The sequence below is a fragment of the Balaenoptera ricei genome, chromosome 12 (genome assembly GCF_028023285.1).
Source record: "Balaenoptera ricei isolate mBalRic1 chromosome 12, mBalRic1.hap2, whole genome shotgun sequence".
In the NCBI taxonomy this organism is placed as follows: domain Eukaryota; kingdom Metazoa; phylum Chordata; class Mammalia; order Artiodactyla; family Balaenopteridae; genus Balaenoptera; species Balaenoptera ricei.
This window is the reverse complement of record NC_082650.1, coordinates 92553219-92580003: the sequence shown is the minus strand read 5'-3', so window position 1 is coordinate 92580003 and position 26785 is coordinate 92553219. Positions and strand designations below refer to the sequence as shown.

Genomic DNA, 26785 nt, shown 5'->3' with positions numbered 1-26785 from the left:
AGGGCTTCACAGGTGAATTCTATCAAACATTTAGAGAAGAGCTAACACCTATCCTTCTCAAACTCTTCCAAAATATTGCAGAGGGAGGAACACTCCCCAACTCATTCTACGAGGCCACCATCACCCTGATACCAAAACCAGACAAAGATGTCACAAAGAAAGAAAACTACAGGCCAATATCACTGATGAACATAGATGCAAAAATCCTCAACAAAATACTAGCAAACAGAATCCAACAGAACATTAAAAGGATCATACACCATGATCAAGTGGGGTTTATCCCAGGAATGCAAGGATTCTTCAATATTCGCAAATCAATCAATGTGATACACCATATTAACAAATTGAAGGAGAAAAACCATATGATCATCTCAATAGATGCAGAGAAAGCTTTCGACAAAATTCAACACCCATTTATGATAAAAGCCCTGCAGAAAGTAGGCATAGAGGGAACTTTCCTCAACATAATAAAGGCCATATATGACAAACTCACAGCCAAAATTGTCCTCAATGGTGAAAAATTGAAACCATTTCCACTAAGATCAGGAACAAGACAAGGTTGCCCACTCTCACCACTATTATTCAACATAGTTTTGGAAGTGTTAGCCACAGCAATCAGAGAAGAAAAAGAAATAAAAGGAATCCAAAGCGGAAAAGAAGAAGTAAAGCTGTCACTATTTGCAGATGACATGATACTATACATAGAGAATCCTAAAGATGCTACCAGAAAACTCCTAGAGCTAATCAATGAATTTGGTAACGAAGCAGGATACAAAATTAATGCATAGAAATCTCTTGCATTTCTATACACTAATGACGAAAACTCTGAAAGTGAAATTAAGAAAACACTCCCGTTTACCATTGCAACAAAAAGAATAAAATATCCAGGAATAAACCTACCTAAGGAGACAAAAGACCTGTATGCAGAAAATTATAAGACACTGATGAAAGAAATTAAAGATGATACAAATAGATGGAGAGATATACCATGTTCCTGGATTGGAAGAATCAACATTGTGAAAATGACTCTACTACCCAAAGCATTCTACAGATTCAATGCAATCCCTATCAAACTACCACTGGCATTTTTCACAGAACTAGAACAAAAATTTTCACAATTTGTATGGAAACACAAAAGACACCGAATAGTCAAAGCAATCTTGAGAACGAAAAATGGAGCTGGGGGAATCAGGCTCCCTGACTTCAGACTATATTACAAAGCTACAGTAATCAAGACAGTTTGGTACTGGCACAAAAACAGAAATATAGATCAATGGAACAGGATAGAAAGCCCAGAGATAAACCCACACACATATGGTCACCTTATCTTTGATAAAGGAGGCAAGTATATACAGTGGAGAAAAGACAGCCTCTTCAGTAAGTGGTGCTGGGAAAATTGGACAGATACATGTAAAAGTATGAAATTAGAACACTCCCTGACACCATGCACAAAAATAAACTCAAAATGGATTAAAGACCTAAGTGTAAGGGCAGACACTATCAAACTCTTAGAGGAAAACATAGGCAGAACACTCTATGACATACATCACAGCAAGATTCTTTTTGACCCAGCTCCCAGAGAAATGGAAATAAGAACACAAATAAACAAATGGGACCTAATGAAACTTAAAAGCTTTTGCACAGCAAAGGAAACCATAAACAAGACCAAAAGACAACCCTCAGAATGGGAGAAAATATTTGCAGATGAAGCAACTGACAAAGGATTAATCTCCAAGATTTACAAGCAGCTCATGCAGCTCAATAACAAAAAAACGAACAACCCAATCCAAAAATGGGCAGAAGACCTAAATAGACATTTCTCCAAAGAAGATATACAGATTGCCAACAGACACATGAAAGAATGCTCAACATCATTAATCATTAGAGAAATGCAAATCAAAACTACAATGAGATATCATCTCACACCGATCAGAATGGCCATCATCAAAAAATCTAGAAACAATAAATGCTGGAGAGGGTGTGGAGGAAAGGGAACACTCTTGCACTGTTGGTGGGAATGTAAATTGATACAGCCACTATGGAGAACAGTATGGAGGTTCCTTAAAAAACTACAAATAGAACTACCATACGACCCAGCAATCCCACTACTGGGCATATACCCTGAGAAAACCATAGTTCAAAAAGAGTCATGTACCAAAATGTTCATTGCAGCTCTATTTACAATAGCCAGGACATGGAAGCAACCTAAATGTCCATCGACAGATGAATGGATAAAGAAGATGTGGCACATATATACAATGGAATATTACTCAGCCATAAAAAGAAATGAAATGGAGGTATTTGTAATGAGGTGGATGGAGTTAGAGTCTGTCATACAGAGTGAAGTCAGAAAGAGAAAAACAAATACAGTATGCTAACACATGTATATGACATCTAAGGGAAAAAAAAAAAAAGGGCATTAAGAACCTAGTGGCAAGATGGGAATAAAGACACAGACCTACAAGAGAATGGACTTGAGGATATGGGGAGGGGGAAGGGTAAGATGTGACAAAGTGAGAGAGTGTCATGGACCTATATACACTACCAAATGTAAAATAGATAGCTAGTGGGAAGCAATCGCATAGCACAGGGAGATCAGCATTGTGCTTTGTGACCACCTAGAGGGGTGAGATAGGGAGGGTGGGAGGGAGGGAGATGCAAGAGGGGATAGATATGGGAACATATGTATATGTATAACTGATTCACTTTCTTATATAGCAGAAACTAACACACCATTGTAAAGCAATTTTACTCCAATAAAGATGTTAAAAATAAATAAATAAATAAATAAATAAATAAATAAAAGTAGAAGTTAAAATCAGAAGGAAATCTGAGGAATTCACAAATATGTGGAAATTAAATGTCAAACTCCTAAATAACCAGTGAGCTGAAGAAGAAATCACATGTGAAATTAGAAAATTTTCTGAGATGAATAAAAATAAACACACAAAACACCAAAAAATTATAAGGTGCAGCTAAAGCAGTGCTTAGATCAAAATTTATATTTGTAAATTCTGGTGTTTAAAAAGTACAGATTTTTAAATCAATAATGAAACCATCCACCTGGAAAAATAAAACTAAACCCATCGCCAGAAGAAGGAAATGATGAGATTAATGAAATAGAGAATAAAAAGAAATATATAAAAACAATGAAATTCAAAGTTTATTCTGTCAAAAGACATTGAACTATATTGACCGGAAGAAAAATAGAGAAGGTTCAAATGACTAGAATCAGACATTAAAAGACATTAGCAAGTACTGACAAGGATGTGGAAAAATTGACACCCTCACACATTGCTGGTGGGACTGTGAAATAGTGCATTAACTTAGACAAGTGTTTGGAACTTTCCTCTAAAAGTTGAACATAAAGTTATCACATAATCCAACAATTCTAATGCTAGTTATACACTCAAAGAATTGGAAATATATGTGCATACACATACTTGGGCATACTAGTCAAGAAATAGACAACTTAAATGTCTATCAAATGAAGAATAGATAAACAAATGTATTATAACCTTACGATGTAATATTATTGACTATAAAAAGGAAAGAAGTTCTGTGACGTAAACCTTGAAAACATTATGCTACGTGTGATGAATCAGTCACAAAAGACCACATACTGCATGATTCCATTTGTATGAAATGTTCAGAACAGGCAAATCCATAGAGACAGAAAACAGATTAGTCATTTTCAGGGCCTAGAGGGGAGGGGGAAAATGCGGAGGGACTGCTAATAGGTATGGCTTTCTTTTGGGGTGATGAAAATGTTCTAAAATAAGATTGTGGTAATGCTTTTACTTTTCTGTGAATATACTAAAAACTCCTGAATTGTACACATTAAAAGGGTGAATTACATACCTCAATAAATTATACAAAAGATAACTTGGCAATTCCTAAATAGTGAGTCATCATATTTATATATAACACATATACTAATTATGGTCACCTCATTGATAGTGTATTTATTGAATGTTTTCTTCCCCTTACAAGCTAGTAAAGCCAATGTTAATATAACATGAACATTTGTATTAATACATTTTCATGTTTAAAATCACAAATGAGAAGCACAGTCAGAAAGCTTACTTCAGCTGGATTTCTATTTTTATACCAAGAAAAAAATGCAACCCTACATCTTGGAAATACAATCAGTAATCTTTGAAAAATCTGAAGCATAATAAAGTGACTAAGAGTGTTTGTGTTAATTTAAGAGGCAAACTCTTCTGACATGTTTATAAATTTAAGTCATTAAGAGTTCACAACTAGTGGTGTCAGAGTTTCTAGAAAGACTGATTATGTCTCATGAATATTAAAATAAAGTGTATTTTAATTAAGCCTTCTAGACTTTGTTGCTTGTTTTGTTTTAGATATTTAAGGCCTCTTAATCAAATGGCAGTGTTTTAATCTAAATAAAAGTACTATCATGCTGGATAATAAATTAATACTTGTGTCTTCTCATTCTGTTTGATTGACGTTATGAGAATAACATATTTTATACAAATAAGTGATATATTTCACATGCACACACACATATTTCCAGCCCCCCCTCCACATATCAATGAGAGTATATTTCGGGAAAGAGAAAGCAGCAACTAAATCCAGAATCCCCAGGAGCTGGCCAGGAACTAGAAGTTAGGTTAACAGCCACGTGTTGCTGTTCTCCTGTTGAACATTTCAATAGACAATTTCAAAGAACATCAAAATGAGACAAGGCTACTCTGTGACCCTGATGAATCATAACAAAAATAAGCCTACCCCAAACACATATCTGAATACAAACAAAAACATGAACATTATCTAAACCACAAGAATGGCAAACCTTCCCCTAAAATGGCTATTATGAAGGATCGCTGCCTCTGTAAACATGTTGGTTTCGCCCTCTGTCTAGTTTTCCATCCTTCTACATGAGATTCATTATAAACCCAATCACAGAATGCTTCCCACCTCCTGACAATATCCCATGCAGGCCAAAACAGCACTTTCTTAAGCCATCTCAAAATTACATGTCATATACACATACACAAATGCATAAACTAATTATCTTCAGGAACTTAAGAGAGAGCTGAATGTTTAAAAGGATATCTCAGAGTATGAAAAATATCCTGGAAAATTCATATTATATATTGTAGGTTATAATTAATAGAGATATTTAAGAAAAATAAAATAAATGGATAATTATGAAAAGTTTTTTTTCCATAGCCTAACAAAAGTTGATTCTTTCTCCCACTGCATAGATGGATAGGAAGTTAATATTAATTTGTGATAATATATCAATTTTAATAATTGATAATATCACAAAAATAACTCTTTTTGTATATTTTAAACTAATGTCAACTATTGTCATTGAAAGTTTTCCTATATTACAGAAGTTATTCATTATTTTTCTTATGACCATTAAAATGCCAGCTATTTCAGAATTCCCTTATAATGAAATAAAGTGCCTACTGTTGACTAGTCTAAGTCTTTCTTCCCATTTCAGTCACTAAACATGAAGAACATTTGTAAAAACTCTTACGTGCTTGAGATGATTCAGAATTCTCAATTTTAATCACAAGACAAAAGACAGTTTATGAGTTATTTTAGAGGACATCCTGAAACCATTTTGATTTATCCCTGGAAAAATAATTATATAACAATATTTATATTCAATTATTCTGCTTGTGTGATAAGAAAAGCTTTCTAGTTACAGTACGCCTGATTTTGCATCTACTTAAGGGACCTAGTGCACACACCAAAGAAGTCAGAAGCTAAAAACTATTTACAACTATATATTTTGTTATTAAAGTTTTGGAATAATAACAGTGGCTACTCAGAATTTCTATTTAGTTTCTTCAAACTTCTCATCTAAAACTCAATTAATAATATAATTGTAGTATGGAAAGTGTGGATAGTAAATGTTGTAAAATTTACCAATAATTTGACTAAAATAATCCAAATTCATGATTAATTTATAGGAAATAAGTTGAATTTAATTTAATAGACCCACTAAGGACACATATTGTGGCACTGATCTTGCATGGAATGACCCGAAACAACGCTGAAATGGCAAAAGCGTGTTTTGAAGAAGTAAAGTCATTCGTAAGATGAGCCACATCTGGACATTGTATTTCCAAGTTAAAATTTGTTTATTCCTTTTTTGACTGGACATCTGAACTTTGATATTTGCAAATTTTAAATGAACGTGACACTGTCTTTTCAGGAAATGGCTCTTCATCTTAGTACCATTATTTTAATTAATTGATGTAAAGTGAAAACAATGTCTGGATATATCCCAAAGACATCGTGAATTCCAAGTAATTTTGTAAAGAAACAATGAATATATTACTCACCGATAGCCACTGCCAAGGTCAGTACAGGTGGAATTGTTCTTACAGGGATTCTTTTTGCAGTCATTGGATTCTTGTTCACAAAAATATCCTTCCCAACCAGAAAGGCACACGCACTGGTAGTTCTAAGGGAATATGAAAATTATACAAGCTTTAGGTCACTTCTTATTACTCTTCGTTATTTTGATCTCTCTGTCAATTTATGATTTTTTTCAATTTTTATAGAATGTCAATACTTGTCAAAAATTACTTTACTGCAGTTTACAAACTATGTGAACAGTATTCTTTAGTATCTAATTCAATAAAAATTAATATTTATGTGTCAAGCTCACAATACACAGCTATTGGTCTTGTTAAATGTTAATATAAAAGTAGTGTATTAGTAATATGAAGACTAGTGATTGTGTAAAACTAAATAACTAAATGTCATACTTGGCAACTAGCTCACGAGTTAAAAAAATAACTACAACAAAATAAACCTTCTGACAGCTTTGTGATATTACTTACAAATAATTAACTTATGTAAGTGTAGTATTGTTCGTTTATTGAAATTGTAAAACTTTGAATATTATTTTTCTGAAGAATAAAATTGGTCTAAAACAATATTCAAAATACTGAAAGCAAAATTGTTTTTCCTGATTGGGCAAATAGAAAAACAACCCAAAAGACACCTCAAATTATGGTGGGACAGTAATTTATACATTAAAAATAATTTTGAAGACTAGACCTCTTTTCAAAAAGTTAGAATTTGGGCTCCGAGGTTTAGTGATTCTAGATTTATAAATACAAAAAATTCTAACATCAATGTTAGGTGTTATCTTGATCTTCTCTGTTCAGTACAGTAGCCACTGGCCACCTGTGGTTATAGAGCATTGAAATTTGCCTGGTCGCAAATGAGGCTGTAAGTATAAAATACACACTGGATTTGGAAAATTTAATATTAAAAAAGAATATAAAGTATCTTACTAATAATTTTATTACATGTTGTAATGATAATAATTTGTATATAAAGAGTTAAACACATGATTGTATTATTAAAATTAATTTCATCTGTTTCTTTGAACTTTTTTTAATGTGGCTGCTAGAAAATTTACTGAACACACATAGATTTTGTTACATTTCTACTGGACAGAGCTGTGTCAGGTGATGCCAGCCCAACTTTTCACTTGGGAATGGAGTTGAGTCTACATAGTTCTGTGAACACACAAGAGCAGGAGCTCTCTGAGATGGGAAAACATGGTCTGGTGTAATACATTCCAGTACCTTGAGAAGGCCTGGCACCAGTGGATGCTTAATACCTGTTGATTGAACAATGGAAACAATGATAGGAAAACTAATGTAAAATATGAAGTTAGTGCGCAAAACAGACTTCACAAAGATTCTATACCTTTACTATAGGTAGACAGAAAGTTCGTAAAGTTCAAACATTCCAGGCAAATAACTTTTTTCACCAGAGAAACACATACATTTATGCTCGATGTAGATGCATTTAGGTTACAATAATCCAAATGTATGAGTAGCTCCACTGAGGTCCCAGCTTTAGTTTTCAACTGCTTGTGAAAAGCAGAGGGATGAGAGTGGCCATACCAAGACCAGATTTTACTCCTGAACATGTGTTCATTCTCCACTCAGAGTTCTCATTCTCAGTACTTATGGTTTACTGGATTTCAACAGCAATTTTTTCCTGTGTTCTGCCTCTATCATTGTTAACTTCCTCAATGAGTTTGGCAATATTCAGAAAGTTTTCATTGATTGCATTTAGCTTATTTCTTTTTCCTTCTCTTTTGTGTAAGTGTTACAAAGAGGACTTACATGAAAATTGAAGGTAATGATCATATTTTGTTTAATGCATATGTTATTTGAGATGGAAGCAATTCTATAACAGGCAAGACTAAGCATCTGATGCAGTGAATGGGGGACCATGACCCAACCTAGTGATAGACAGGAGGGCAAATCAGGATGCATGATGGATGTCCGTAACCCATGGACCATGTGAAGTGCCCTTTAGTTATTTCTGACAATTCACCTTCAAAGGGGTGTCAATTGTTTCTGTTAAGACAAATGCATGAGAATACTGCTGGTTTTTATTTTGACATATCAGTAGTAATTTGAAACAAATTCAGTGAGTGAGCCAAAAAGCCAAACAAATTTCTTTGCTATTAAAGCCATATATTTCTTATTGGTATTCTTGATGATTTAATAATGAGTAGAAAATTACCATGCATTTAATGATCTAATTATCACTAAAGTGTCAGGTACCAAAGCAGTGATCTCCAGATATGATGGAATCTGTATGAAACAGAAACAAAGTGATCAAGGAAATAGACATTTTTCTAATATTAAACATGAAAAAAATATAAATGCTACAGAGAGCAGAATATTAAGTAGAATTAACCCAGAGTTCAAGTATTTCTATTCATCTGTTGCTTACTTGATTCAGAAGTATTATTCTGAACTTAGACATTCTTAGTGCAAAGCACTTTCCCAATCAACACTATAAAGTTAATTAATTCCAGTAACTTAAAATAATAAAGCTGACACACTACTTTTAAGCCATATTACCTTGGCATTCAATAATCATATAATAATATTTTGAGTTACTTTTCCTGAGGAGGAAAATGTATTTAAATATGTTTACTAAAATGAGTAAAAGTTTACATAATTTGTGAAGTTGGTGTCACATTATTTTTACCTCTTAATGCAAAGTAGACATTTGTCTTCCTACCAAATTCAGATAAAGCAGTTTTCATAGTTTGAAAATACATAGTGAGTAGGAGACAGGAAAGACAGAAGATAATAAAAGATGACACAGATCCAGCTCAGTGAACTACACTGCCAGTGAGACAAAAGACCAAGTGGTCAAGTTTTTAGGTATAATAACTACATATATAACACACTGTATATAATATTCTTCATGTAACTATGTAGTAGTAGTTTAGTTTTTCAAGTCATGAGCTAGATATTTTAAATCCTTGTGATCAGTGACAAATATACAAAGGTAAGAAGGTTAGCATAATTCTGAATATAAATTTTGAAATCTGAGAGATGACATTTGAACACCAGCTTTGTGGCTTATTAAATATCCAGACATGTATGGTGTATTGAATTTCTATTGCTGTGTAGCAAATTACCACAAATTTAGCAGCTTTAAACATAAATTTGCTATCTTACATTTTCTGTGGTTCAGTGTCCAGACACAGGTGAGTCAAGTACTTTGCTTAAAGTCTCATCGGGCTAAAACAAGGTATTGACCGGGGTTATGATCTCATCTGAGGCTTGGGGTCCTTTTCCAAACAGTGGCTGTCAGTAAAATGTATTGCATTGTGGCCCTAGGACTTGGGTCTTGTCACTTGCTGGTTGCCAGGCAAGGACGGCTCTCAGATCCAGATGGCGTCACATCCTTGGTACATGGCCTTGTCTTCTCAAAGCACAGTGGGGTGGTTTGTTCCTTCAAGGCCAACAGGGGAGCACCTGCTTCTGTGTCTTGTCTCCTTTAAGGACATCTAATTAGGTCAGGCACACCCAAGATAATCTTACATTTGATAAATCAAAGTCAGCTGATTAGGGACCTTAGTTACATCTGTAAAATCTCTTTTTCTATATAAAGTAACATAAATGATAGTACTATCCCACTATATTCACAGGTCTTACTTATGCTCAAGGAGAGTAGGTTTTACAGGACATGTGCACTAGGAGGTGGAGATCTTGGGGCCATTTTATAATTCTGCCTAACACATCTGCTAACCTACTTAATTTATCTAAGTAAACTATTTAAGTTATCTAAGCCTCAGGTGCCTTTACACATAAAGTACCAATAATGTCTACTTCATAAGCTTATTTTGAGCATTGCATGCAGTAATGATTTGGCTTGGCCTAGTAATGACATGCTTGGCCTTGTGACCAATAATCACCACTAATCAATAACAAACATTCCTTCCAGACTTGCCAGACTAGATCTGACAAGTTCAAAGTACAACACACAACAAGTACTGCACTTGAACAGAATTATCCATCTCTACATTATTTCTTTGTATAGTAAGTCCCCTACATACGAATGAGTTCTGTTCTGAGAGTGTGTTCGTTAAGTCCAATAAAGTTAGCCTAGGTACCCAACTAACACAATCGGCTATATAGTTCTGTACTGTAATAAGTTTATAATACTTTTTACACAAATAACACATAAAAAACAAACACAAAAATAAAGAAAACATTTTTAATCTTACAGTACAGTACCTTGAAAAGTATAGTAGTACATCACAACAGCTGGCACTTCTTAGCAGTACCAGCTACATCACTGCTGCTTTTACACTTGCTTCTGTACAACCTGGGCTTGAAATAAAGATAGTGTACTACTGTACTCTATACAGTAAAGTATACAGTAAAGTACACAAAAGCACAACCACTTGTAGAGGATCCACACACGTGACAAAGTACGCCAGACACATGAACTAACTTACACAACTGGACGTGCAAATGCACGTTCTCATCTTTGAAAGTTCAAAACTTAAAGGTTCGTATGTAGGGGAATTGCTGTATGAACAATTTTCATTATTTCATTATTTTTATTTTATTATTTAAAAGTATTTACTTTTCATTATTTCTTTTATGAACAATTTTTCATTACTATTATTTATTATTATTATTTTACATTACTTCTTTGTATGAACCTACTGAAGGATAAAGATTACCAGACTAAGAAAACAAAGATGAAAGAGGAAGAGAAAGAGAATCCAGCAATGTATCAATTACAAACACAAACTTAGACAATATGGACAAATTTTACATAATAAATTAGGAACATTGATCAAGAAATAGTAGAAAATCTTACTAAATAAGTAAACATTTTTAAATGCACCAAAAAGGGAGATTGACAGTATGCTTACACAGACTGAAATAAAATTGCTTCCAAATCTTTAATTCTTCTCTTATGTCATATAGGTGCAGAAAACAGAAAAGCAGGGGAACTACCCAACTTAAATTTTGAGACTAGTAAAGCCTAGATACCAAAATCTGGCAAGCATATAACAAGAAATGCAAACTCAGTCAATCTTATGTGATCAAAAAAAGTAAAATTGAAAAAAATAAATTTAAGTAATTGAATCTAAGAGTGTCTTCAAGATTTGTTCTATTATGAGCAGGTAATTTGTTTTTGTTTTTGTCTTACAGAAATAGAAGTATGCTTCAATAGAAGAAACTCTATTAAAGAAGGAAAAAATGGTTTGATCATCTCAGATTCAGAAAAACCATTATATAATTCAACACACATTAATAAAAATTACCTTATCAAATGAGAACTTTTTGGGAATGTCCTTATATTAATAAAAGCTATTTACCAAACAAACAAGCAAACAACAAAAAATCCTGCCAAACCTCATTTTGCTGAAAACAACTAGCGAAACTGAGTAAAATACATAGAGCAATGATTGAATTCTGAAAAGAACAACCAAAACAGATTGCATCTCGTAAATTCTGGAGAGAAGGGAAACAAACTAAAGTAAGATCACTCTTGCCCTTGCTTTTAAGGCCAGGACATTTGCTTTCTTAAATTCAGGTAAATAGAAGCAGCTGGAGCTTGCAACAATTTCCCTGGAATGAATATATATATAGCTACACAAATATATGTATTCAACTTTGTTGAGGAGAGAGGTCCATGAAGAGAAGAACAAACAAATGATCCCAAATGTTGATGAGCAATCAATTGGAGACATTTGTTCCCTAGGGTGAAACTACCCAATGTAAGCAGAAAGCAGCTAAAGTGAATAGCAAAGATTCAGTAGTCTTGTGTTCCAGGAAAGGTCGAGATTGGAGTCTAGGGCCTGTAAGTTGCAATGGTCCTGTTAAACACTTCTGGCTTTCATGGAAACACCAAGGTCTAGAAGTAAAACAAACCAGCAAAACTCCCAGCCCAGATCATGCTAAAACCCCACTCAACATTTTAGTTGAGGTCATCGATCTGTACTCTGTTGCCCTGCCAGAGAAATGAAGTGCTCTTTGGAGGAAATTTTTCAATATTTGATAACAAAATGTCTGGTATTCAATAAAAAATTAAAGAAATGCTGATAACCAAAATTCAAGAGAAAATCAGACAGTAGGAACAGATTATTCAGATATTGTGTTATTGGATATTTTTAAATGACTATGTGAGAATATAGAAGGCAAGATAGAGAATTTCACTAGAAACCTGCTATAAAATAGTCAAAAAAATACTGTGATTTGGAAATAATAATAATTGAAATTTAATCATTTATTCCATTATTTTAATAAAATCTTAGTAGAGGATTAGTAGTAAATTTCCAGACTGAATTACATAAAGACAAAAGAATAAAGAAGTCAGAAAAAGAAAAAAACTGTTAAATATGGGAAATAATAAAAATAATTGAAATATTAAAGAGGGAGAAGAGAAATTGGATAAGAGCAATATTTGAAAAAATTACTGCCTGAGAATTGTCCAAAGATAACAAAGGACAGTAACCACAGATTTAGAAAGATCTCCAGACCTATGTGGGATTAAGCACAAAGAAAACATTATCTGGGGTAAAACTGCTGATAATGAAAGACATAGAGTAAATCTTAAAAGCAGCCAAAGAACAAAGACACTTGCTTTCAAAGGGACACCAGGTCTGACAATTTACTTCCCAACAGTGGAAGCAAGAACCCAGTAGAACAATATGCTAATGGACTGAGAGAAATTAATTGCCAACCTAAAAGTCCATCCCTAGTGAAACATTTCCTTCAACTGGGGAAGAAGAAAAACTCCTTTTAAGAAAAAACAAAGCTTGAGGATTTACTGCAGTATGTAAGGTTGCAGGGATTTGATGAGAGACAGCCAGGATTTAAAATCAAGCTCCATGAATTATTAGCTAAATAATAATAAGCCTGCTACTTAATCTCAAGGGACATCAGAAATAATGGTACCTGACTGATGAGGGTGGAGGATTAAATGAGTCCTTAGCATAGGACTTCATATGATATCTGACTCACAGTCAGATACCAGTAACTTTTAACTAAAGTGTTCTCTTACCCGTGACCTTTCCAGGTAATCTAAACTACTCCTGTGTATTGGATCCCTGCTTCTTTGGCATTCTTCCATCTGGAATATCTTTACTTACTTCCCGTGACCTCTGCCTCAACTTTTGAAATTTGATTCCTGCCTCCAGGTCAAAATAAATGCCACATTCTACCTGAAGCTTTGATCATTTCCTCCAGTATACTTACCTTTCTCACAATTACTTTTTTTGCTTTATTGTTTATGAAACTTTTTATGTATACTACTTACATACATGTTCCATCTTATGCTTGGTACTTACCATATTTTAGACTAACTTACTTATTTTATTGTGTTTTTCTCTAACTTGTAAAATATAAAGTCAAATCTGTTTTGTCCACCAATTATCACTATCTGGAATACAATTTTATATTTGACTGAAAGAATGGATGCTAAAGCATGGAATATATATGATATTAATTGCTAATATATAGTCCAGAAAAATATTTTATTTATAATTTCTAGATATTCAGTCATCTCATTTTCTTAACAAGAAAAATTATATTTTAGAATTCCTTTAAATAGCCCTTCCTTACAATCAACTAAAACTAGTTCTATAAATGAGGATTGAAAATCCCAAAGAAAGAAGCATTAGACTGATTCCATTATGAAGTGTTTACATATTGAGGTAATTATATTTGATTCAGTCTTAGCCACAAAATTCATCTTACTTTATGAAACTTACTTTTCGATTCCTGAAAATTTAGATACACACTAAACGAATAAAAATTTAAAAAACATTTATATTGTTGTCTTTTTCTAATTCATTACTCATATGGTCCTAGGAAGAAGGATAAAGATTTATTTTTTCACTAATAAAATGAAAAAAAAAAAAGAAAATCCATAATGAATTCAGTTCTAGTAAGAATAAAGAGCTCTGCCTATTGACTTATTGTCTGTTTCCTTTTAATATTATTTTAAGTACTCAGTTTAATCTCTAAAGACTTATAGAATTAACCAAAAACATAAAGACTTCCAAATACTGGATAAAGTGATACTCAGGGTTAGACATAAATACGGTAATATTTATTCTTAAAAACAAAGAAAAACTATGTTAACATTGTTTCTTTCAGCTGGAGAAAATGATTTATCTTGGTTCTTTGAATCTAAAATGAGAGAGAGGAGAAGATGGTGGAAGAGTAAGATGCGGAGATCACCTTCCTCCCCACAGATATACCAGAAATACATCTACATGTGGAACTGCTCCTATAGAACAGCCACTGAATGCTGGCAGAAGACGTCAGACCTCCCAAAAGACAAGAACTCCCCACGTACCTGGGTAAGGCAAAAGAAAAAAGAAATAACAGAGACAAAAGAATAGGGACGGGACCTGCACCAGTGGGAAGGAGCTGTGAAGGAGGAAAGGTTTCCACACACTAGGAAGGCCCTTCATGGGCGGAGACTGCGGGTGGCAGAGGGGGGAAGCTTCAGAGCCACGGAGGAGAGCGCAGGCACAGGGGTGCGGAGGGCAAAGCGGAGAGATTCCCGCACAGAGGATTGGTGCCAAGCAGCACTCACTAGACCGAGAGGCTTGTCTGCTCACCCGCCGGGGCGGGCATGGGCTGGGAGCTGAGGTTCTGGCTTCGGGCAGATCCCAGGGAGAGGACTGGGGTTGGCAGCGTGAACACAGCCTGAAGGGGCTAGTGCGCTAAGGCTAGCTGGGAGGGAGTCTGGGAAAAGGTCTGGAGCTGCCGAAGAGGCAAGAGACTTTTTCTTGCCTCTTTGATTCCTGGTGCGCGAGGAGAGGGGATTCAGAGCACAAACTAAACGAGCTCCAGAGATGGGCACGAGCCGTGGCTCTCAGCACGGACCCCAGAGACGGGCATGAGATGCTAAGGCTTCTGCTGCTGCCACCAAGAAGCCTGTGTGCGAGCACAGGTCATTATCCACACCGCCCCTCCTGGGAGCCTGTGCAGCTGGCCACTGCCAGGGTCCCGTGATCCGGGGACAACTTCCCCGGGAGAAAGCACGGCGGGCTTCAGGCTGCTGCAACGTCACGCTGGCCTCTGCCGCCGCAGGCTTGCCCCGCCCCCATACCTCTCCCTCACCCCAGCCTGAGTGAGCCAGAGCCACTGAATCAGCTGTTCCTTTAACCCCGTCCTGTGTGAGAGAAGAACAGACGCCCTCAGGCGACCAACACGCCAGAGGCGTGGCAAATCCAAAGCTGAACCCCTGGAGCCACACGAACAAAGAAGAGAAAGGGAAACTTCTCCCAGCAGCCTCAGAAGCAGCGGATTAAAGCTCCACAAACAACTTGATGTACCTGCATCTGTGGAATACCTGAATAGACAGCGAATCATCCCAAATTGAGGAGGTGGACTTTGGGAGCAAGATATATTATTTTTTTCCCCTTTTCCACTTCTTGTGAGTGTGTATGTGTATGCTTCTGTGTGAGATTTTGTCTGTATAGCTTTGCTTTGACCATTTGTCCTAGGGTTCTGTCTGTCCATTTTTTTTTTTTTTTACTTTAAAATTTTATTTTTTCTTAATAATTATTTTTATTTGGTCTTTTAATTATTTTATTATATCTTTATTTTATTTTACTTTATTTTATCCTCTTTCTTTCTTACTTTGTAATTTTTCTCCCTTTTATTCTGAGCCATGTGGATGAAAGGCTCTTGGTGCTCCAGCCAGGCATCAGGGCTGTGCCTCTGAAGTAGGAGAGCCAACTTCAGGACACTGGTCCACAAGAGACCTCCCAGCTCCAAGTAATACCAAATGGAGAAAATCTCCCAGAGATCTCCATGTCAACACCAAGACCCAGCTTCACTCAACGACCAGCAAGCTACAGTGCTGGACACCCTATGCCAAACAACTAGCAAGACAGGAACACAGCCCCATCCATTAGCAGAGAGGCTGCCTAAAATCATAATAAGGCCACAGACACCCCAAAAACACACCACCAGACGTGGACCTGCTCAACAGAAAGACAAGATCCAGCCTCATCCACCAGAGCACAAGCACTAGTCCCCTCCACCAGGAAGCCTACAAACACACTGAACCAACCTTTGCCACTGGGAACAGATACCAAAAACAACAGGAACTACGAACCTGCAGCCTGCGAAAAGGAGACCCCAAACACAGTAAGATAAGCAAAATGAGAAGACAGAAAAACACACAGCAGATGAAGGAGCAAGGTAAAAACACACCAGACCTAACAAATGAAGAGGTAATAGGCAGTCTACCTGAAAAAGAATTCAGAATAATGATAGTAAAGATGATCCAAAATCTTGGAAATAGAAGAGACAAAATGCAAGAAACATTTCACAAGGATGTAGAAGAACTAAAGAGGAACCAAACAACGATGAAAAACACAATAAATGAAATTAAAAATACTCTAGAAGGGATCAACAGCAGAATAATTGAGGCAGAAGAACGGATAAGTGACCTGGAACATAAAATAGTGGAAATAACTACAGCAGAGCAGAATAAAGAAAAAACAATGAAAAGAACTGAGGACAGTCTCAGAGAACACTGGGACAACATTAAGCGCACCAACATTCGAATTATAGGGGTCCCAGAAGAAGAAGAGAAAAAGAAAGGGAGTGAGAAAATATTTGAAGAGATTATAGTTGAAAACGTCCCTAATATGGGAAAAGAAATAGTTAATCAAATCCTGGAAGCACAGAGAGTCCCATACAGGATAAATCCAAGGAGAAACACGCAAAGACACATATTAATCAAACTATCAAAAATTAAATATAAAGAAAACATATTAAAAGCAGCAAGGGAAAAACAACAAATAACACACAAGGGAATCCCCATAAGGTTAACAGCTGATCGTTCAGCAGAAACTCTGCAAGCCAGAAGGGAGTAGCAGGACATATTTAAAGTGATGAAGGAGAAAAACCTACAACCAAGATTACTCTACCCAGCAAGGATCTCATTCAGATTTGATGGAGAAATTAAAACGTTTACAGGCAAGCAAAAGCTGAGAGAGTTCAGCACCACCAAACTAGCATTACAACAAATGCTAAAGGAACTTCTCTAGAGAAGAAACACAAGAGAAGGAAAACACCTACAATAACAAACCCAAAACATTTAAGAAAATGGGAATAGGAACATACATATCGATAATTACCTTAAATGTAAATGGATTAAATGCTCCAACCAAAAGACATAGTCTGGCTGAATGGATACAAAAGCAAGAGCTGTATATATGTTGTCTACAAGAGACCCACTTCAGACCTAGGGACACATACAGACTGAAAGGGAGGGGACGGAAAAAGATATTCCATGCAAATGGAAATCAAAAGAAAGCTGGAGTAGCCTTTCTCATATCAGACAAAATAGACTTTAAAATAAAGACTATTACAAGAGACAAAGAAGGACACTATGCAGTGATCAAGGAATCGATCCAAGAAGAAGATATAACAATTGTAAATATTTATGGACCCAACATAGGAGCACCTCAATACATAAGGCAAATACTAACATCCATTAAAGGGGAAATTGACAGTAACACAATCATAGTAGGGAATTTTAACACCCCACTTTCACCAATGGACAGATCATCCAAAACGAAAATAAATAAGGAAACACAGCTTTAATTGATACATTAAACAAGATGGACTTAATTGATACTTATAGGACATTCCATCCAAAAACAACAGAATACATATTTTTGTCAAGTGCTCATGGAACATTCTCCAGGATAGATCATATCTTGGGTCACAAATCAAGCCTTGGTAAATTTAAGAAAATTGAAATGGTTTCAAGTATCTTTTCCGACAACAACACTATGAGACTAGATATCAATTACAGGAAAAGATCTATAAAAAATACAAACACATGGAGGCTAAACAATACACTACTTAATAACGAAGTGATCACTGAAGAAATCAAAGGGGAAATCAAAAAATATCTAGGACCAAATGACAATGGAGACACGACAACCCAAAACCTATGGGATGCAGCAAAAGCAGTTCTAGAGGGAAGTTTATAACAATACAAGCCTACCTCAAGAAACAGGAAAGATCTCAAATAAGTAACCTAACCCTGCACCTAAAGCAATTAGAGAAAAAAGAACAAAAGACCCCCAAAGTTATCAGAAGGAAAGAAATCATAAAGATCAGATCAGAAATAACTGAAAAAGAAATGAAGGAAACAATAACAAAGATCAATAAAACTGAAAGCTGGTTCTTGAGAAGATAAACAAAATTGATAAGCCATTAGCCAGACTCATCAAGAAAAAAAGGGAGAAGACTCAAATCAATAGAATTAGAAATGAAAAAGAAGAAGTAACAAATGACACTGCAGAAATACAAACGATCATGAGAGATTACTACAAGCAACTCTATGCCAATAAAATGGACAACCTGGAAGAAATGGACAACTTCTTAGAAATGCACAACCAGCCGAGACTGAATCAGGAAGAAATAAAAAATATGAACAGACCAATCACAAGCACTGAAATTGAAACTGTGATTAAAAATTTCCAACAAACAAAAGCCCAGGGCCAGATGGTTTCACAGGAGAATTCTATCAAACATTTAGAGAAGAGCTAACACCTATCCTTCTCAAGCTCTTCCAAAGTATTGCAGAGGGAGGAACACTCCCCAACTCATTCTACGAGGCCACCATCACCATGATACCAAAACCAGACAAAGATGTCACAAAGGAAGAAAACTACAGGCCAATATCACTGATGAACATAGATGCAAAAGTCCTCAACAAAATACTAGCAAACACAATCCAACAGCACATTAAAAGGAATATACACAATGATCAAGTGGGGTTTATTCTAGGAATGCAAAGATTCTTCAAAATACGCAAATCAATCAACGTGATACACCATATTAACAAATTGAAGGAAAAAAACCATATGATCATCTCAATAGATTTAGAGAAAGCTTTCAACAAAATTCAACACCCATTTATGATAAAAGCCCTGCAGAAAGTAGGCATAGAGGGAAATTTCCTCAACATAATAAAGGTCATATATGACAAACCCACAGCCAACATCATCCTCAATGGTGAAAAACTGAAACCATTTCCACTAAGATCAGGAACACGACAAGGTTGCCCACTCTCACCACTATTATTCAACATAGTTTTGGAAGTTTTAGCCATGGCAATCAGAGAAGAAAAAGAAGTAAAAGGAATCCAAATCTTAAAAGAAGAAGTAAAGCTGTCACGGTTTGCAGATGACATGATACTATACATAGAGAATCCTAAAGATGCTACCAGAAAACTACTAGAGCTAATCAATGAATTTGGTAAAGTAGCAGGATACAAAATTAATGCACAGAAATCTCTTGCATTCCTATACACTAATGATGAAAAATCTGACAGCCAAATTAAGAAAACACTCCCATTTACCATTGCAACAAAAAGAGTAAAATATCTAGGAATAAACCTACCTATGGAGACAAAAGACCTGTATGGAGAAAATTATAAGACACTGATGAAAGAAATTAAATATGATACAAATAGATGGAGAGCTATACCATATTCTTGGATTGGAAGAATCAACATTGTGAAAATGACTCTACTTCCCAAAGCAATCTACAGATTCAATGAAATCCCTATCAAACTACTACTGTCATTTTTCACAGAACTAGAACAAAAAATTTCACAATATGTTTGGAAACACAAAAGTCTCCGGATAGCCAAAGCAATCTTGAGAATGAAAAATGGAGCTGGAGGAATCAGGCTCCCTGACTTCAGACTATACTACAAATCTACAGTAATCAAGACAGTATGGTACTGGCACAAGAACAGAAACATAGATCAATGGAACAGGATAGAAAGCCCAGAGATAAACCCACACGCATATGGTCATCTTATCTTTGATAAAGTAGGCAAGCATATACAGTGGAGAAAAGACAGCCTCTTCAATAAGTGGTGCTGGGAAAACTGGACAGGTACATGTAAAAGTATGAAATTAGAACACTCCCTAATACCATACACAAAAATAATCTCAAAATGGATTAAAGACCTAAATGTAAGGCCAGACACTATCAAAATCTTAGAGGAAAACAAAGGCAGAATACTGTATAACATAAATCACTGCAAGATCCTTTTTGACACAGCTCCTAGAGAAATGGAAATAAAAACAAAACTAAACAAATGGGACTTAATGAAACTTAAAAGCTTTTGCACAGCAAAGGAAACCATAAACAAGACCAAAAACAACTCTCAGAATGGGGGAAATATTTGCAAATGAAGCAACTGACAAAGGATTAATCTCCAAAATTTACAAGCAGCTCATGCAGCTCAAAAACAAAAAAAACAAACAACCCAATCCAAAAATGGGCAGAAGACCTAAATAGACATTTCTCCAAAGAAGATGTACAGATTGCCAACAAACACATGAAAGAATGCTCAACATCATTAATCATTAGAGAAATGCAAATCAAAACTACAATGAGATATCATCTCACACTGGTCAGAAGGGCCATCATCAAAAAATCTAGAAACAATAAATGCTGGAGAGGATGCAGAGAAAAGGGAACACTCTTGCACTGTTGGTGGGAATGTAAATTGATACAGCCACTATGGAGAACAGTATGGTGGTTCCTTAAAAAACTAAAAGTAGATCTACCATATGACCCACCAATCCCACTACTGGGCATATACCCTGAGTAAAGCATAATTCAAAAAGGGTCATGTACCAAAATGTTCATTGCAGCTCTATTTACAATAGCCAGGGCATGGAAGCAACCTAAGTGTCCATCATTGGATGAATGGATAAAGAAGATGTCACACATATATACAATGGAATTTTACTCAGCCATAAAAAGAAACGAAATTGAATTATTTGTAGTGAGGTGGATGGAGTTAGAGTCTGTCATACAGAGTGAAGTAAGTCAGAAAGAGTAAAACAAATACAGTATGCTAACACATATATATGGAATCTAAGGAAAAAAAAAAAAAGATCATGAAGAACCTAGTGGCAAGACGGGAATAAAGAAACAGACCTACTAGAGAATGGACTTGAGGATATGGGGAGGGGGAAGGTTAAGATGTGACAAAGAGAGAGAGTGGCATGGACATATATACACTACCAAACGTAAAATAAATAGCTAGTGGGAAGCAACCGCATAACACAGGGAAATCAGCTCTGTGCTTTGTGACCACCTAGAGGGGTGGGATAGGGAGGGTGGGAGGGAGGGAGATGCAAGAGGGAAGAGATATGGGAACATATGTATATGTATAACTGATTCACTTTGTTATAAAGCAGAAACTAACACACCATTGTAAAGCAATTATACTCCAATAAAGATGTTAAAAAAGTAATAATATGTATTATTCTGCCAGAAAGTTAATGTAATATTTAAAAACAATTTCTATAAAAAGTTATAAATGTTGAATCTGATTGAACATATTCTCAAATAAAGCAATGAAAATATATGTTAAATTGAGTGATAGTTTCAAGGCAGAACTGTTTTAGAAAAACACAATTTCTTTAACTTGGGAAAATCTAATATAAATATGTGAAGAATATGAAAAGCCACACATTAAATGTGGATATTAATAGAGTATAAAAGAAACTATGTTGACCTTTTAAAACACTTTCTAAAGGAAATATAAGCCGCTAAGAAATTTAGTCACTGTTTTCATGTAAAGATATTTTTTGCTAGTGCTAAAAGAGCAAATTAGCATTTTAGTGCCTATTCTAAATGAGAAAATGACATTAAGTGCAAATTTCCACTTTTATTTCCTATATTCTAGTCGACCTACTCATAAAATTCATATTATATTCTTCAAAATAATCTCAGCTGTTTGTCTACTCTGCTATTTTGGATCTGTAGTCTCTATTAACAATCCATTTGTGATAATGTAGCTCTCTTATTGCATGTCCTACCTTCATAAACCATTCGTGATCCTTTCCAAAGGGTTCCCCTACATCTAACAGTGTTTTTTGTTTGTTTGCTTTTAAAGAAAGAGTTTAAAACTAGAATAAAAGAGCTTAGGCTACCAGCACCAGAATTTTATTCCTCACTGATAACATAGCTATGATGGGAAAAGAGTTTACCTGCCTTTGAGGTGTACCGTTCCAGCACATTCTTATATCTTCAATACTGCTTTCCATACTGACTCAATTTGACAACTGGAGATATAATCTATTACACAAAACTTTATCGTCAGGGCATAGATAATACTTAAGAATACAAAAAAACATAGACTTCTGAGGGACCATCACCAACATATAGATGTCAGAATATGAACGCAATTCTGCTACAGGTAGTTTAGATGTTTGGGACAATTACTTTTTGGTCTGAAAGTCAAATGACAATAATACAAGCACACCATGAACTAAAAATTATTTTGCCCCATCAGGCTTTTTCTAAAATATATTGCAGAAGGATGATACGTAATTCCTTTACTCACACTCAGTTTTCTAGCACATTAGAAAGCCCATAGCATTTTACATCTTTTATTGCTCAAAACTGTCTTAAACATTAGATTATTTGGTTCAGTTGTTTTAAAGATTTTTGTTTGTTAATTGTAAATAAGAAACTCTTATACAAACACATTTCCCTAGGGTGTGTAAATAAATAAAGCAGTGAAAAGCAGTTGTGCTCTTACTGAGTAGGGCAGGGAGCCCAGAGCCCTGCTGGTTTAGCTGTCCTAGCCTCTCTCTCTCCACACCAACCCCTAAGGACAGCATTCACCCACATTGAGTCTCAAAACGCAGATTGAAAACCACTGATCCATTCAACTTATTCCATTTTATAATGAGAAAGCTGAACCCGTAGAGGCTAATTGCTCAAGCTGCTGTAACTAGTTGATGGCAAAACAGAATTAGAACTCATGTCTCCTGACTCTTTGTCTAGTATTCCCAAATGTAGCTAAAAAAAAAAAAAAAATCAATTAAAAACATCTGGTAAATTAATACATTCAGAAATATATTTTCTGAAATATACCATGAAAACATTCTGAGAATTTTGTTAAGGTAACTTTCAAATCATGTGTGTTGAATAATTCTTTTAATATATGAATTCCCATATTCTCTTTTCTCTGTATATTATTAAGTGGCTAGATAGTCTAGTTGACACCAAAATGATGCTGTACAAATAGCAGTGACCAATAGTCATTAACTTTACCCTCATAATAGAGATGCTAATGGAGAAAGCCCACAGGTTAACAGTATAACCAATGTTAACCGTTTATTCCTGACGTTCTAACACGTAGCTTGAGCTGTACATGCATGGAATAAGGAGATCTACCCTGGCTCTACAGGTGATTTTCAGGTTGGATATGGACAACTTTCACACCCACTGAGCTTGATGGTGCCAGGCAGTAGCGAGAGTAAATATCACCGCTTTGACTGAAGAATGCAGCCAGCAGTCACGAGGTGTTTGCAGCCTCAGGATATATGAAAATCAGTGTGGCTGAAAGTTTTCAGACCATGAATATGGAACTCATTTCCAGCATAGTGACCCCAAGGGAAATAAGTATCTCTAACCGTAGAAAAGTAAGCCAGGCTTTTACACAGCAGAAGTAGAAGCAAGTACCAAGCAAATAATGTAATATTTGCCTATTGTTTTAGATACTTTCAATAACTCCTTGCAGTAGATCATTTTATCACTTGGTAAAGTAAAATAAACTAATGAATATGACAAAATGTTAAGATATTTCAAATATGTTTTTACAGTTATTTTGACTATTTTACATTCTGTAAAACTTTTTGTTCTTGATATTTTAAATTTATTAGGATTTTTAACTTAAATTCTGTAAAATTAGGCAGAGGTTTTCTTTAGTTTTTAAACAGAAAGTATTTATGTGCAACAATAGGTAGATAGATAATAGATGGATAGGTAGATAGATACAATATATTGCATATAATTATAGATATATCTAGCATATATAACAATAAATGCATATAGTATATTTCAAATAAATTTTACATTATATATATAATCTGAATCTAAAGCTTATTTTCAGAGTTATTTAGCAAATACCACATATTATAGTCTTTCTAACTCTTTTTTTTCTCTTTTTTAAACATAATTATTTCCTAACAATTTCCAAGAGGAATTCTAGCACATCACAGTTAGGAGAGCACTGGTTAGAGTCATAATGTAAGACCTAATGTAAGTCATAATTGCCATGACCTTAATGATTATTGAATACTTTGTTTATCTGCAAGTTGCAGTTCCTTGATAGGAGAGCTGTTTCATCTTATGGTTAACCATAATGATTTTATTGCAGGTTAATAAGCTACCTTTGCAATAGAATTAGTAATAAGAAGGGTGAAATAAGAACTCAGCCACAAGTGTTGTAACCAAGAAAGCAGCGGGCAGGAAGGGCTAAGATGGTGTAACAATGCTCAGAAAAGTGTGAACTCCAGTTTCAAATAGCCTCTCGTCATCAGCCTGTTGGGATCCATGAATCCAATAATAATTTCAAGAAGCAAATGCGTTATTCTCAAATATCATTAACTATGAAAACAAGCCCTCTGAGATGTGTTTGGCATTTTAGAATTTAATATTATTGATTTGATCACTACTCCCCTTCCTCCTCAGGGTAATCAGATGGGTCTTTCTTCTTTTGTTCCTTCTTTTTCTACTTATTTGTTTATTCATTTTGCATGTGTGTGTGTGGAATCAGGGAATAAAGGCTGTGTTTTCATTCTATCGATAAGTAAATATGTTCTACATAAATTAAACCACTTATGGGTTCTTATATATCTTCCACATATATTAAACCATTGACATAATGTGAATGGAGATGGGAGTGAATCCCCTGGAGGGGTCAGAGTGTTTGGCCTGGTCTAGGAGGCTGCTACATGTAGGCCACTGAGAAACTCATCTAACTGCTCCCAACTGGTCATAATATTTATATAAATACATGTGGAATAGGTCACTACCTCCACTAACTCTTTCAATCTTAAAATGATCATGTTTTTTGTTGCTCTATTTAAATTTCCTAGAAGACCCAGGTGTTAACAAGGACAGTGGCAGTGGCTCTACTGTGCCTAGTGTTCTACCAGCTGTCTAGAGTATTCCTCGTGATTCCTTAATTCCCGTTTAACAAAATTATGTTCCGAAATGACAGCTGGGAACACAGTAAATGGTTTACAACCTACAGTTTTTCTTGGAAGAGCCACTGTTAAAGTATACCTTTGTTTCCAATCTCTTACACCAGTTCATGAGGCAAAATGTGTGTTTAAAAACACACAGAGAGAAATGTCTTATCATGTCATAATAATCAATATTTATTCACTAAGAACGTCAGATAAATTAATCTTAATGTGTTTTAGTTAAACAAAGTCAATAGCCATTGTCATATACAGAAAGGAAGCAGAGTCTCCAATGACCAAATTTTGACTTAGATTTGAAGTTTACAAGTACTTTTTCAGGTAGTTTCTTTTTATTCTGTTAACATAAATATTTATAATAAGAGGAAATTTCTAAGTATGAAACATAAAAGTAATTTGTTAATATGTGATAATATTAAATCACTAGTAACTTTATAATCATATATCATATAATCATTTTCTTGCCAAATAATGTAAAATTTTAAGCAATCATCTTAAAATTTTAAGACAAAAATAATTTTGGAAGAACATGTTTTTTCTTTGTCAGAAGTTCTTTCTCTAGGTGTGGCAAGCTACTGTTCTGACTACAAGCCTACCTTCCAAAGATGGTTACTACAAGTATTTCAGCTGATAGCATTATGGAGATTCCCTTGTATGTTATTTGTTGCTGTTTTTTCCCTTACTGCTTCTAATATTTTTTCTTCTTTTTTTATAAATTTATTTATTTGTTTATTTATTTATTTTTGGCTGTGTTGGGTCTTTGTTGCTGCACGTGGGCTTTCTCTAGTTGTGGTGAGTGGGGGCTACTCTTCATTGTGGTGCATGGGCTTCTCATTGCAGTGGCTTCTCTTGTTGCAGAACATGGGCTCTAGGCACACGGGCTTCAGTAGTTGTGGCTTGCAGGCTCTAGAGCACAGGCTCAGTAGCTGTGGCACACACGCTTAGTTGTTCTGTGGCACATGGGATCTTTCTGGACCAGGGCTCGAACCCGTGTCCCATGCATTGGCAGACAGATTCTTAACCACTGTGCCACGAGGGAAGTCCCTAATATTTTTTCTTTGTGTTTAATTTTTGTTAGTTTGATTAGTATTTGGTTTGGCATGTTCCTCTTTGGATTTATCTTGTATGGGACTCTCTGTGCTTCCTGAACTTGGGTGGCTATTTCCTTTCCCATGTTATGGAAGTTTTTAGCTTTAATTTTTAAAACTATTTTCTCAGGCCCTTTCTCCTTCTCTTCTTCTTCTGGCACCCCTATAATTCAAATGTTGGTGTGTTTAATGTTGTCCCAGAGGTATCTGAGGCTGTCCTAATTTCTTTTCATTCTTTTTTCTTTATTGTGTTCCACAGCAGAGATTTCCACCATTCTGTCTTCCAGCTCACTTATCCGTTCTTTGGCCTCGGTTATTCTGCTATTGATTCATTCTA

General features: G+C 35.2%; 1 protein-coding gene across 1 annotated transcript in view; it reads right to left on the bottom strand.

The window, feature by feature from the left end:
- EYS (eyes shut homolog) overlaps positions 1 to 26785 on the bottom strand; it is a 1726005-nt gene that overhangs the window by 1213559 nt on the left and 485661 nt on the right. Inside the window, exon 13 of the mRNA XM_059941649.1 lies at positions 6330 to 6451. Within this exon, the coding sequence (XP_059797632.1) occupies positions 6330 to 6451 (122 nt within the window). The remainder of the gene's footprint in view (positions 1 to 6329; positions 6452 to 26785) is intronic.